Raw genomic sequence first — 14,650 nt, forward strand, 5'->3', positions numbered from 1 at the left:
AATCAGTATCGATAGTCAGACAAGAAACTTATCGATAAGAACTGACGGAGTGCTGCTTTGTTTGTTTTTAAATAGAATGCAATTCGAGGGTTGCCAGTGCAACGCAAAGTATTATCAGACAACTTATCGATAGTTGTTGAATATACTAAGATACAATACACAACTTAAGTTTATTTTGTTTGTTTTTGTTTCTAATAATAATGCAACTTGCCTGACACCTAGGTATGTTAAATAGCGAATATGTACAATCAAAGTAGAATTAATTTATTTATATGCTTACTTGCAGCAACACAATGGTGCGAGTTTTGTTTTTGCATCCAGATTTGGGAATAGGAGGCGCCGAACGTCTCGTCGTGGACGCCGCCTTAGCGTTGAAGGAACGTGGCCACGAGGTCAGCTTTCTGACTAATCATCACGATAGCACGCACTGCTTTAAGGAAACAGCTGACGGCAGCTTTCCCGTACAGACTGTCGGCGATTGGCTGCCACGCAAGCTCTTTGGGCGTTTCTATGCAATTTGTGCTTATGTTCGAATGATCTATGCGGCGTTCTATGCCAGCTTCTTTATGCCCGAGCGTAGCCAAGTTGATGTGATTGTCTGTGATTTGATTTCCGTGTGTGTGCCAATATTGAGACTGGCTAGCCATCGTCCACGTGTCCTTTTCTATTGCCATTATCCTGATCAGTTGCTGAGCAGTCAAGCTGGCCTACTAAAGCGTTTATATCGGACGCCCCTTAATTGGCTGGAGGAGCAGACCATTGGACAGGCGGATAAGGTATTAGTGAACTCCAAGTTCACATTGCGGGTCTTCCAGGACACATTCCGACGGCTACGGGTCGTACCCGACGTACTCTATCCTTCCTTGCATACCCAATATTTTGATCAAATGGAGCGAAAGCTTGAGCAGCGTTCAGCATTGTTGGATGAGCCAGTGCATCCGCGTGTGCCACGCAATTCGTTCATCTACCTGGACATCAATCGCTACGAACGCAAGAAAAACCATGCACTGGCCTTGCATTCCCTGGGCCTGCTCCGGGACTTGTTGCCCTCACCGGACTTCAAGAGATGTCGCTTGATCATTGCGGGTGGCTATGATACCCGTTGCACAGAGAATGTAGAGCATTTCGCAGAGCTGGAACAACTGATAGCAGAGTTGCATTTAGAAGATCATGTAGTGCTGTTGCGTTCGCCCACAGACGAGGAAAAATGCAATCTGTTGTATGCCGCGCACTGTCTGCTCTACACGCCGGAGAACGAGCACTTTGGGATTGTGCCGCTGGAGGGCATGTATTTCTGCAAGCCAGTAGTAGCGCTGAACAGTGGTGGACCCACGGAAACGGTTGTGCACTCTTCCACTGGATTTCTCTGTGAAAAGCAGGAGAAGAGCTTTGGCGGCGCCATGCATCAGCTGTTCAAGGATGAGGCCTTGCGCTTGAAGATGGGCGAACTGGGTCACAAGCGAGTGCAGCAGAAGTTTTCCTTCGAGGCATTTGCGGACCGTCTCAATGAGATTGTCCAGGAGTTGCTGAACAACAAGAAAAACGAGTGAATAAATGTGCAAAAGCAGCATTTGAGGAGGTGTCTAATTGAAGTGAACTGGGGAGCTGAGGAGAAGCAAAGCAGATTAGTTGGATAAGTGGAGAAGGGCAGAATCCTGCCGACGGTCCTCTGGTTGTCGCTGTTGCAAACGCTTTGCCTTTATTTCATGTTTCATTAATATATATATTTATATTTTATATAATTCATACAAATCCTAAGAATTGCTGCTTGGGGGAGATCATCTTCTCATATTCATCCACTGCTCTACTCATCGCGCATATACAAATACAGATAGCCCAGATCCTTGGGTGGATTCTGTGATTTGGCCACCTTGGTGTCATTGAAGATCACCCACTCGCCCTGTTTGCGTATGTGGCAGACGTAGTGACCCACCTGGGCCGAGGTGCCCATGTGAGAGATGAACGCCACCAACTTATATTTGCCTGTGCCATCGCGATAATTGCTCCCCGCTGCAGCAGTGGCTGTGGAGCAGGGTGGGGCAGGCACTGGGACATCATCGATGCCGGCCTCGGCATGTGAGAAGATCCAGTCGGTGGCTCGTTCCACGTTGCCATCGGTGGCTTTAAGGGCGGCCGTCGCTTGTCGCTCGCCAAAGCCCATGCTCATCAGCATGGCCAACGATTCGGGATTGGCAACGAACGTGGAGGCGGCACCATCGCCAATGCGATTATTTGGCACTTCAAAGGGATCAGAGATATCCGCATCGGCAATGTGTTCCATTAGCCAATTGGAAGCTGCCTCCAGTCCGATATTTTGAGTATGGAAACAGGCGCGTTTGCATGCCTCCTGTGGGAAGCCCATGTTGACCAACTCCGACATCACAAGCTCATCAAAAACGAACGCCGTCGACTGTGGAGCCGGTTCTGGCAGCAATTCCTCTCCTGGCTGAAGTCCTCTTGAACGCCAGACACCTAGGTCCAGCTCATCCGGCATATCCACAGAGACATCCAGCTTCTTGGGCACCCAATCATCGCCCAGCGTAAATTTGCCTAGATGAATCATCAAGAAATCGGGCATGCTGGCCATGCGTGTGGTCTTCTTGGCCGTCGTCTTAGAATTAATGGCCGTCGAATAGAATTGTTCGATGAACTCGGTGCCAAAGAAGCGTTCCAGACAAGCCTGTAGCGGCACCTTGTGCCGCACCAACTCACGGTCTGGGAGCCGTTGCCCGCTGGCGCGTGCTGCCTGCTCTCGCTCCAGATATTCGCGCACTTCATCCAGATTGGTGGCCTGCTCGAGGGGTATTGGCAGTCGGAAGCTGTACTCCTCACGGGTCTTATACTTGACCTTGTGACTGGTCATACACTCGACACGATCCTCCAGCTGGAATTTGAGAGCATCCGCCGGATTGCATTGATTGCGCGAGTTGCGATCGAGCAGCGTTAACAGATGCAAATAGAAGTCATTGGCGTCCTGCTGCTGTTTGGTGCTGAACTCTGGATGATTCTTGCCTACAATATTCTTGAACATGGCCGGCGAGATGCCCGTCATGTGCTCCATGTCCAGTGTATTGGCTACCAAGCTACTGTACTTTCCGGACTGCAATCCATTGCCCAGTTTGGCCATCTGTATATTGAAATCATTAGCCGGATCACTGGGATAGTCCTTGAAGTAATGGTCGGCGCCGCTGCCAACGAAACGCTTTTGGAAATCGGGTATGACAAAGAGCACCTGCATCACGCTGTTTATATAGCAGGAGTTGCCCAAATTTCGCATGCCCGTATACCCGGGTCCAGCCAGCGGTTGCAGCTCGCTCTCGCTCTCTGTCAACGCAGACCATTCGCCAATGCGCTGATTAATCTCCAGCTCCAGCTCGACCATGGACTTCTCACACTTCTGCATGGCGGCCATGTTGATGCCAAAGTGTGTTAAATGCTTGCTCAAATGCGGATCCACGACCATGTCATCCTCCGGATAGGAGAATACATCCGATTTGCCATCGGCTGAAATGGTGCCCAGCTTAACGGCCAGTGGATAACCCGTCTCTCGATAATGCTCCACAGCATGATCGTTGCCTCCACTGCCATCAAAGAACTTCCGTCCACACAAGATGGAGCCATCTGTTAGATTCAGCCACAAATTGCTGGTCAGGTCGCATTTCTCGCACTGCCAGCCAGCTGGCGGTATTTTCTTTCCATTGTCCAGCTGTTGCAGATTCTCAGCATACTTCGAGGGCTGGCGCACCTCACCATCCCACGTGCCTGCAACGATATTGAAGTTAGTCTAAAGACTACTCACTGCCATATAATCGGTAGCGCCCGACTAGCAGACATATCAAACATTTGGTCATGTGGACATGAATAACTGTGCGTCCACACGCTTAGCTAGTCAATTCGACACTAAAAAGGCAAAAATTTATTTGAGCTCACTCTAAAGGAAAGACTTTTGCACAGACACATATGCACTTCCATTCCAGAGAGCAATTGAGAGTAAGCAAATGCTATACTGCATGCAGTGTGAGCGAATAAGAGCGACGCGATCATATTGCCTAGCAGCTAGAGCAATATAGAGTAATCAAATGCAAAGAGCATGGAGTGGAAGCGAGTAAGTTGAGCGGCCGTCTCGCTCAATCATAGTTGAGTCAGTATGAGCAAATATTTGCGACGATGCAAATATAAAATAGTTGAATATTTGTTCCAGATGTCTCAGCATATGTTTTAGTTGATGATTAATGCATTCGCTCACCTGTGAGTGTGGCCTTCTCGAGCTTTGCTATAGCTGAATCGGCTTCTATGATTGCCTCCACCGCTTGGGTGACACGCATGGGCAGCTCGGCATCTGGATAGGGCAGCTTCTTGTCCAGTTGGGGTGCCACCACAATGCTGTACGTGTCCTTAATCTCGTACTTCTTAGCCAAATCAGTCTCATTGTAGCCGCCCTCAACGCCAATGGCAAGGCGCGTAATTTTTCGCTCCGGCCCGGCTTCCGCTTCCTCCAACTGCGTCTTCTCATTGGACTCGCCGGCCTTTAGTTTTCGCTCGCGTTTAATGTGCAAAAACACAACATTTCCGGTTTTAGCGGCATAATCCTTCACGTACGCCTCCCCAAAGCCGAGGAAACTTTGCAGGCAAACGTAGAGGCCCGTCGGCGTCTCCGGGTTGTCGTAGGAGAAGACGCATTCGTCTTTGTAAATTGGTGGATTGCCGCACGGCACGTTTACCTTGGATAAATGCTTGCGTAGTTCTTCCATAATTTTCAACAAAGATTATGTTTTATTTTTAACAAGTTTTAATGAAAATTTATTGAATTTCCTTGCAGCTGCTGCTGCGACGCTTTTGCATTACTCGGCAGAATTCGAAGAGATGCCAACCTGTTTTAAATGCAATGTCGCCAACTTACTCACTGATATGGGTACACACGCTACTATGTCGCAGTCGACTAAAAGCTGATTGCTACAAAGCGAGCAATAATTTCAAATGTCCGTTTATATTTGAATATTGATAAATTTGTGTTCATCTACATTTTGCATTTATTACGCTTTTTGAAAATTTTAAATTCAGATTACATGCTTATGTTTGTTTTGGGTACATACAATTTGTATTTCGATATATATATATATACTATAAATATATGTTGCTGTTTTGTTTGCAATTTGTTTTGCTTTGTTTTGTTTATATCGGCATTTTTTTTGCTTACTTGGCTAAAACACAGATTAACACGTTTATTTGATGCTCTTACTATAATCAATGCTTCAATACATCAAGTATATTTATTATACATAAAAATACGCACACCAAAAATTTTTACCACAATTATCTATCGAACTTCCCCATTTGCTCCTACTTTGGTAACAGTTTGTTTTTTGTTTTTTTCTTTAAAGTACAACAATAAGTTTTAATTAATAAGTTGCATAATTTATAATTTAATTATGTTACATAGATTCATACATTCATGTTAAGAGATATATATATCAATATGTTATTTAATATTTCCGTTTTTGTTTTTTTTTTTTTTCTGCAGTGTGTTTTGTGTGTGCGGTGCAAAAGATGTAGAAAAAGATGTGGCCGTTAAATATGTTTTTCAATGTGCGTTACTCTTTAAGACTTAATCATCGTTCATCAACATCATTAATCATTCATCATCACGATCGTTATTCATCATTAATGCCGGAGGTTCATTTCACATATATGTAAAAAAATACATTTCAAACGCTTCTTTCTGTCCCTTGAAAAACTTCTTCAATCGCTGCCGTGTTTAGCTATGCTAAATTGTTATTGTTTAAATTTATGTTTGATATATGTTTTGTTTTATTTATTTGCTGATCAGATAAGTTTGTTCACGGTATGTGTGTGTTAAAATATATATTAAGAAAACTGATTTAAAACGAAATTGTTTAAACAACCGTTTAGTAACTTTCTCAAGTGCATTTTTTGTTATACATTTAATCAAATCCTGGTCCATTTAAATGTACTTTATAGAGTGTTCTTGACTTGACCGACATATGAGAGAATATATATATATATATATATATATATATATATATATATATATATATATATATATATATGTATATACATATATGTATATTAACTGTCAAACTGACTTAAATCGACTTATCGCATACGCTACTATTCTGTACATGCCCCTACAATCGACTTATCTAACTAACAAAACTATAACGCACGCCAAAGACAAATATTTTATAATATATATATGTATATATAGTCTCAAAAATGTTCGATCTAAAAACATATTTAAATGAATTAAAGTAAATTAATTTTATTTTTCTAACTTTCACTTAAGAGATCGAAAACTTTTTGGACTATATATAAATATATCTAAAATATGGGGGCTGACAGCTGTGAATGTATGTGTGGATTTGTGTATAAGAAATGTTTTTAACATAATAAAATCATATATTAGGAAAATGCGAAAAAAATAAAACAAAATTTCATTTCATATCTGAGTAGATTTAATGCTTATTTAATTTCTTTTTTATTATTTAATTAAATTAAAAACTGAAAAATGTCTAATTCTTATTTTTTTGATTTACTTTTAAAGCTTAAATATTTGATATATTAAAAATAGACGTATATATGTATAGAGTACAAATACGTGTATGTTATCTTGCGAATAAACATAAATTAAAGCAAACTTAAATTAATTTCAAAATGTTTCTTGCACTGTTTTGTTTTGTTTTTATGTTTAGAAATCACCTCGATTTAGTTAAATTAATTAAATAACTAAATATGCAAAAGAACCTAAAAACTAAACGTACCAAGTAAATACTTTAATTAACTTTTATGTATATATTAATCGTGATTGGTTGGATTTTTTTTGTTTTCTCTTTAAGTATTTCGTGTATTGCTTTTTGATTGTGAGTAATTTCTTTGTAGGAAAAATATGTGTATAGATATATATAATATATAATATAAAAAATAAAGTAAAAGTATTTTGAAAATAGGAAATTAATTTACGAAATGCACATCATCTATATAATTTACATATATATGTATTCTTGAGCATATAATACTTTTACTTTGCATTCAACACGGAAAAACAGAAAACAGGCAACAAAAATAAAAATGATAAATTTAGAAAAAATACAATAGTTTAGAAATTTAGCGATATAAAAAAATGGTGTATTAATTTAGATAAATTAATTTTTCATTTTTTCTTTTTTGCGTGCTTAGGTTCGATAACTTTTTAAACAGTCCTCGTATATGTAAAATAAAAATTGGAGCTTGAACAAAAATAAATAAATTACAAACTACATACAAATTAGGACTTGAGTATGTGTGTGTGTAGGTGTGTGTGTGTGTGTGTGAAACAGACGCTCAGACAAACAAAGTGCGAGGCGGAGCGCTCACTAGAAATTTGTTTTTTTTTTATCTTTTTTTTCTTGCGGATGGACCCAAAACATTTTGTTTTGTATATTCTAAAGAAACTACAATCAGCAGCATAAATTGTAGTTGTTTCTTATATAATTTGTGTTTTCTTTTGGAATTCAACACTGCGCGTGTGTGGGGTGTGAGTGTGGGTGTGTATGTTTCATTTGTTGAGTGGATTGACGAGCCGTAATATTAAATCGCTCTGCTGCTCGAGTATCACGTTCAGCATGTCCAGCCACTCGTTGTAGCAGGCCTCTGAGCTCGCCTGGCACTCAATAGAAACGGTTGGCTTATTGGGATCCGTCGATTTGATACGAAAACTATAAGCACTATCCTTCAGACGATCTAGCTGCATGTGATTCAGCTGTCATATAGAAAATACTCAATTAATATTCGAAAATATAACAATTTAATGTCAATTCAATTCAGTTTACCTGTATATGCGTACGATATTTGAATATGGGACTGCTAAACTGCGTCTTTTGCTTTTGAATGTCCGCAAAGATGATGATCTGCTGGAATAGAAATACCTGCAGCTCGCGCTGCTTCTGACCCGCATCGACGGCACAGGTGAGTGTGCCCTGCAGCAGTAGATTGCCCTGGGCCGTCAGCTCGCCATCGAAATCTTGCAGGCCACGCAACACCATCATCATATCGTTGACCTTCTTGACGACATCCTTCATTTGTTCGCTAGCCTTCATCAGCGTGGCCACCTCGTTCTGCAGACCCGCTCGCTTCGTCTCACGCAGTATCTCATTGATCAGCAGCACGTATTTTGTGATGCGCTGCACGGGCGTTATGATCAAAGTGCTCAACTGTCAAAAAGAGAGTCCGAAATAATATAAAAATTGAGTTTTAAAGAAATCTGTTTAGCAAAGATAAAAAGCAATCTGTTTGCATATAAAACTATATATATATATATATATATATATATATATTTAATTATCTATATTTATATACAAATCATTTGCACTTACATCCATGCGATGTCCCAGCTTCTGGCGTATCTGATCGAAATACTGATAATGCGCATTGACTATAAACTCAGATAAAGGTTTATTGCTGCAGAAGTAATAGTACATGGTGAACTTCTTGGCTGAGCTCTCAATGAGCGGACCCAATTCTGCAGGTGACTTTTGACATTGGCGCAAAAATATTAAGAATTTACTGAAAATATTTGGAAGTTAGTTAAATGGATTCAACAGGCTTTTATATATGTGCTCTACTCACTCTCTGTGCCACTCGTAGATCTCTTTGATGTTATTGAATACCAAATCCATTTTGCCGCCCAACAAATCCACAGGTCTAGGTATTTCTTTGTTGTGTATTTCTTTCATGTAGCTGCAAAAGTAATTCGATTGGCATTATAAATTGCTGTTCGAAGCAGCTTTGATTCGATTCGATTTGAATTACCCATTGACTATCTTGGACAGATCCTGGACATAGGACTCCTCGGTGAGCACCAGCTCATTTAAAGCCAATTGACGTTTGTTGAGAGCACTCGCTTTGCTATCGCTGGCATCTGTTTTGTTCTGTGCATTTTTTTTTTTTGGCTTAGTTTGCGTTTCTTTTGTTCAGCTTATATATATGTGTCAGGCTTACCTTGTCATTGTTATCCTGCACAAATCCCAATTCGGCATTTGTATGTGCACGTCCATTGGTTGCCGTATTGTCTGTGGCAGCGCCCTCGTTGCCAGCTTCACCTGCCACGCTGCCATCGACGCGGCTGTTCGACTCGTGTTGCTCCTGTTCATGCAGTCAAAAGTTACAATGCAATCGAAGAGTTCGAAGTCGTTGCAAGTTCTTCAAGAACTCTACTTACCCGGCTCATTCTGACAATTTGTTCAATTTCCGATAGTGGATTGCCCTCTATCTTGCCCGTGCTCGTCTGCAAGTACAAGAAACGTAAAAGGAAACCAGAATTAGAAACAGGATACACAGCAGTTGAAGCGCCTTGCAGCTGCATGCAGCTAGCGACTAGCATCTGATGTCCACTCGAAATGCAAATATGCCAAACTCAATTGAAACTTGGTTTTCCAACTGGCTCTAATTAAAAAAGTTTTCTCTGAACTGCGCCTTGGCTAAGTCTAAGGAATTCGCATATTTGCATGAAGGTTTTCATAGCGATTGCGAATGCGAATACAAACTACAGGTAAGACTACACGTCGAGCTAAAAGTTCTGCCTGCTCGCGCTGTAAACAAATAACATCAGCACACAAATAGCGAACAGCAGGTGTTTATATTAGGGCTGGCTAAAAAATTTAAGAACAGTAAATACAGTCCAGAATGCCTGAATAAAATGTGCTTTTTATCAAGCATTCTAATCAGTTGAAATGGGGCATGGAAAATTCACAAATGTGATATATTTTTAGGATAAAAAAAACAATTAAAATAAACTATTAAAAAATTAAGAAAATTTTTTTTATTTAGCAGTTTTGTTTTTGATTTTTAAACTTTGTGTAAATTAAAAATTAATTTTTTTGTGTTATTATATTTAGCGTTATATATATTTAATATTTAATATTAAATATATTTTTTTTAACAATTTATTATATTTATTTTTTAATTTATTATATTTTATTTTTTATTATATTTATGTAGTTCCTTAATAGCAGCGTCTACTGTAGTTAAATATTCAATTGTTTAATGTTTATTCTTTGAGATATTCTCACATTTTAAGTGCGATATTTGTGAATTCGTCAATAAGCAGGTTTTTTTTTTCATTTTCAATTTAATAGGAAATTTATTTACTTTGCTCAACAAATGAATTTCTTAGGCTGCCTCAAATTGAATCAGAAAATTATTTTTAAATTTTTTATAAAAAATAAAACGAAGTTGAATCAAATAACTAAAATGATTATGGCATAAATAAGCTTAAAATCAAAAGCTGTCAAACAGTAAATACAAAATACACTAAACAAATATTTGTTGACTTTTGAAAGCTTGCAAATTGTAGATAAAAATTGTGTAAAAAGCGGGTTTCGCTTTTGGGTTTCTTTTAAGTACAAACTATATATCCATATATAATTATATATATATATATCGTATATATAATTATATATATATATATTTATATATGGTTAGATGTATGTATAAATAACATAGTATTTTTGCCTGCCTTTGTGTGCTTTGCGATAAGATTTGCGTTTGGCCAAGCCACGAGTCATCGGCGTCTGAACTTGCGTGTATTTTGCTTGGGTTATACTGACAATAGTTTTTCTTAATATAGGGAACATATACCTATATTTACTCTGTATTTTTAGACTATATATTTACAGCGACACTTATTGAACTTCAAGTTTGAAACTTTCAACAAAAAATAAAGCCGACTTTTGAGATCATAAAGAAACCTATTACGAAATTGACGGACGTAACGAATCAGTTCCTTATAATGTATAGGGTCTGGGTTAGTCACTCACAGTCGATGACATTTCTAAAATGCCTCAATTATGTGCTAATCCCACACATCCGACTAGATTGCTAGATTTCGTCACAATGGTTAGGGTATCTGCTAGTCACGTACTTTTGACTAAATTTCTAGAATATTTCCAAAAATGTTATTTTCACAATGTTCACTGCATTTTTTAGTTACGCACATCCGACTACAGTTCTACACTTATTAACAACATTCAGGGTATCTGCTAGTCACACAGGCTCCACTCTTGCACTTTTGCTTGCATTTTCGGACTTACGAATAGACGCAGAAAGCAGCTCATGGCACGTGTTTATATTTTTCAATATTTCGTTTTGCTCTCGCAAATTGTATTTTATATTTTATTTATATCTCCTCTTCTTCTGCTGCTGCTTCTTCTTCTTTTTTTGGTTATCACGCGCCGATTTCGTATAATTGTCTATAATAAAATTTTAATTTTTCAGCGTGGCTATTGCACTCTTTATAAGGATTGGGGATCTGTTTGTCATTTTGACAAGAGGCGAAATTCATGACACGAAACGAACTGCGCATCCGAACGCCAACTAAATAACTAACTGACTATGTGACCTGTCAGGGCTTTCAATAGTGGGTACGCATAATTTACATATGTCTGTGTGTTCTCACACACACACACACGCACACCCGCTCACATCACACACTCAAGCACACCCGCACAGCAATCAAAGAAACTCTCAATCAACGCGTCGCAAATTGTGGACAAGCGTTAAAATAATTGTATTGAATATACAATTGAGCAAGCAGACAGTGAGACAGAGAGACAGAGAGAGAGAGAGAGAGTAAGAGATGGAGAGAGTGTAGAGAGCAAGAGCGAGTGAGAGTGAGAAGAAAAAGCGCACAGTTCCTATATAGGCTTGTCGTTTTTATTGTGTGTATAAATTCTTAAACACATACATTAAAGAACACCCACAATATCAAAGAAATAACAGTAGAAAGCAATGCGCGACTAGCAAATACCCTGTAAGAATGTAAATATATTAAACAAAGCAAAAGTCTACAAATTGTCAGCTTGTCATCTTAAAGGCAATTCAAACAGAATTATATCGAGAATTGTATTAAGCAAAACTTTACTCGACTAACAAATACCCTGTTTGAAACTAAAGTTTTCACCAGTAGCCAATGCAAATCAAATTCTGAACAATTCAACAGATAGAGAGTAATAAAATACAAATATAATCACATTACTGCACAAGCAAATTGTAGGTCGAAGAGCAAATACCCTGTTGATTTAATAATTTCGATATATACTACATCAAACTGATAAAAAATAAAAACTTAACCATTTAATAAATTTATTAGACAACTGCAACACCGTTTGACTATCGCATACCCTATAAATCAATAGTTTACAACTGATAAGCAATTATAAAGGTTGTATATTATTTGAATCGTATCAGCAAAGGCTTGAAAGTGTGCAAAAGCGGTTTCCAAGTTGTAATACAAATATCAAAATGATCGACTAATAAATACCCTATAAAACAAACACTTTAATCTCTCTGTAAGGCAGTTTCAAACAAATTAAATTGAAAAAGGAAAACCTAAGAATATCCGGTCTTTTAAATTGCTATACTATCATAATACCCTGTAATAAATATTTGTTTAATGACTGCAGTGCAGTGAAGAGCATTAAAATGGCCCTATTTCATCAGTTTAAGTAAGTCAAGTCCTTAAAAGTATTTCTCGCGCATAACATACCCCTTAAATAATATAGTTTAAGTGCTTTTAAGGTAGCTAAATAGCCAAAGTGTTAAGAAATTGGTAGCAAAAATAAATTGAAGTACATTTAAGACTATTTTAAAAGCTGATAGCGCCCTTTGCAGTAGTTCAATCACTTAAATAAATTAAAATTCAATGGAATTAGCGCACTTGAAGGTCGGACATTGAGTTCATGTATTTCCTTAATTGGATTATGCGATTCTGATAAGAGCACGCATTGAATTTAACATGGATAATGAAGAAGGTTGCCAAATGCGTTTGCTACTGCGGCTAATTAGATCAAGAGGGTGGGCTGTAGCCGGGCGTGGCAGCTGCTCAAGGCGAAGTTTGCAATTGGCTGATGTCAGAGTAGCAAAGCATAAAAAAAGAACAAAACAAGAACAAAGAACTATTAAAATTTAATGGATATGTAAATATATAAATAAGAAATAAAACTTTGAGAAGGGCAACTAAACAAAGGTAAGACGGCCTGGAAACCCAATTGCCAATTGCCAATTGTTCAAAAAAAAAAATAAAAAAAGAAAAAGAGTTAACACAGCAACAACAATGCATCGATAGTAATAATACTATACAAATATGCTAGCCGACCTAACTGGGTTAACAACAAAAAGTTCACACCCCTGTTCCAAAAGACAGATAAACAAACAGACGGAAAAAGAAACAAAAACAGAACAGGAAAAGCAAAAACAACGAATTTTAAAATTTGAATAGCAACAAAAATAAATGAGAGAAAAAAAAACGAGCAAAAATTTTTACAAGGCAACGCGAATTTACATTAAATTCAGCTAATAAGCCATAAAATAGAAAATGGGAGAGCGAGAGAGAGAGAATGACAGACAGAGGGAGAGAGAGGAGGTGGGATAAAAGAAAAACAGACACAGACGACATTAAATTTATTGATGAAAATGAAGGCAACGTCGGAGACGGCGTCCAAATGGCGACATAAGTCGTATTGCCGTCACACACACACACACACACACACTCAGGCACACTGAGAGAGCAGTCATTGCCTTGCTGTTAATGGCATCTAAAGACAATATGGCGACATTCAGCATTAGAGCATTTCTCAAGAGCTAATCGTAATGGATGTCATTGATTTGCGCCCAAACTTCAACAAGTGTCCAAAAATATAGCAAACAAAAGTGACAATTGTTATTGAACAGTTGGAAATGATGGCTAATAGATGCTCTATCAAAGTTAGAAAGAGCTGCAAGATATATAAAGGATATATATTTGAAAGTTTATCTACTTGTTTTTCTCATAGATAACATACTCTTGCTAAATACCAAAAGGAAGTTTGGAAAAGTAGATAGTAAGTGCGTCTTAGCTATGGCAGAAAATGAATATAAGATTAAGATAAGTTGAGAGTAAAAGGATGTCAAAAGAGGTAGCGTGAACAAGTGAAGAAGAAAAGAGCTAAAACAACTTAATACTAGCAGGACGGAAGAATACTTAAGATGCATAGAGAGTAAGAGGATCTTAAGGGAGTCTTGATCATCAACTTAAAATTATTTTGCATCTCTACGAAACAAGTTTCCATCTGAGTTCTAAAGCACTTTTTGATATTTGTTTAAGTTCGAAGTTAAGATTCTTTATTTTTCTGCTTCTACAAAAATTTTATTTGCCGCCAGCCTCAACTCATTCATTCGCAGATCTCACACACGCCATCGCCATCTCTGCACATTTCTATTTTCCCTTTAAGTACCTGACTAAGCAATCAAAATGTTTTTCTATTTGGCATAAACATTAATTCTTCTGAATTCTCACAGTAGCTGCATAAAAATAACTTTTCACTTTTCACAATTTCCCCATAGGCATGACAAATGCTGTTTTTCTTTTCGCATATCCGGTTAATAAAGCGCACACAGAGATTTAGTAGAAACTTAGTCTAAAAGTAAAGTACATCAGCCACAATGCAAATGAACTCTACAAAATCACACTCGAACCACCCGAAACAAGCACCCACCCACTCATACACAACTAAATCTGAATGGGAAATTTAGCCACAAAGCGTTTTGCCAGCTAATTTGACTGCGCAAAATTTATGCGCTGTTCATTACGTGCGTGTGTGTGTGTTGCTGTTGTTGTCGT

General features: G+C 38.2%; 3 protein-coding genes across 5 annotated transcripts in view; 1 reads left to right on the forward strand and 2 right to left on the reverse strand.

Moving 5' to 3' along the window:
* The first annotated feature begins 89 nt into the window (after positions 1-89).
* On the forward strand, positions 90-1,629 carry LOC111591933 (alpha-1,3/1,6-mannosyltransferase ALG2). The gene is made up of 2 exons (XM_023303869.2): positions 90-222; positions 287-1,629. Exon 2 carries the CDS (start codon positions 294-296, stop codon positions 1,548-1,550), a length of 1,257 nt encoding a protein of 418 aa, XP_023159637.2. The 5' UTR covers positions 90-222; positions 287-293; the 3' UTR covers positions 1,551-1,629.
* Positions 1,630-1,652: 23 nt separating this feature from the next.
* On the reverse strand, positions 1,653-4,952 carry LOC111591931 (ubiquitin carboxyl-terminal hydrolase 5). The gene is made up of 2 exons (XM_023303861.2): positions 4,247-4,952; positions 1,653-3,762 (listed from the first exon to the last, which is right to left on the reverse strand). The coding sequence occupies exons 1-2, from the start codon at positions 4,749-4,751 to the stop codon at positions 1,805-1,807; spliced, it is 2,463 nt and encodes an 820-aa protein (XP_023159629.2). The 5' UTR covers positions 4,752-4,952; the 3' UTR covers positions 1,653-1,804.
* A 2,204-nt stretch (positions 4,953-7,156) lies between these two features.
* LOC111591934 (triple functional domain protein) overlaps positions 7,157-14,650 on the reverse strand; it is a 46,678-nt gene continuing 39,184 nt past the window's right edge. The window contains exons 1-8 of one of the 3 annotated variants that reach the window (XM_023303873.2): positions 11,085-11,361; positions 9,215-9,280; positions 8,995-9,138; positions 8,806-8,924; positions 8,623-8,733; positions 8,370-8,559; positions 7,827-8,207; positions 7,158-7,756 (exon numbers count right to left, since the gene is read on the reverse strand). In XM_023303873.2, the coding sequence (XP_023159641.2) occupies positions 7,553-7,756; positions 7,827-8,207; positions 8,370-8,559; positions 8,623-8,733; positions 8,806-8,924; positions 8,995-9,138; positions 9,215-9,280; positions 11,085-11,108 (1,239 nt within the window). In that variant the 5' untranslated portion in view covers positions 11,109-11,361 and the 3' untranslated portion in view covers positions 7,158-7,552. Of the gene's footprint in view, positions 7,757-7,826; positions 8,208-8,369; positions 8,560-8,622; positions 8,734-8,805; positions 8,925-8,994; positions 9,139-9,214; positions 9,281-11,084; positions 11,362-14,650 lie in introns of those variants that run through there. The other 2 variants (XM_030223788.1, XM_023303871.2) reach the window with 2 other exon arrangements.

This window comes from Drosophila hydei, unplaced genomic scaffold (assembly GCF_003285905.1).
Source record: "Drosophila hydei strain 15085-1641.00,03,60 unplaced genomic scaffold, DhydRS2 tig00000283-arrow-arrow-pilon, whole genome shotgun sequence".
In the NCBI taxonomy this organism is placed as follows: Eukaryota; Metazoa; Arthropoda; class Insecta; order Diptera; family Drosophilidae; genus Drosophila; species Drosophila hydei.

What these genes read in the sequence shown, in the direction of transcription:
- LOC111591933 (XM_023303869.2), top strand. Translation starts at nt 294, where the DNA reads ATGGTGCGAGTTTTGTTTTTGCATCCAGATTTGGGAATAGGAGGCGCC.
- LOC111591931 (XM_023303861.2), bottom strand. Translation starts at nt 4,751, where the DNA reads ATGGAAGAACTACGCAAGCATTTATCCAAGGTAAACGTGCCGTGCGGC. An exon ending in CGAGAAGGCCACACTCACAG is followed by an intron (nt 3,763 to 4,246) that starts GTGAGCGAATGC and finishes ATATCGTTGCAG; the next exon opens with GCACGTGGGATGGTGAGGTG.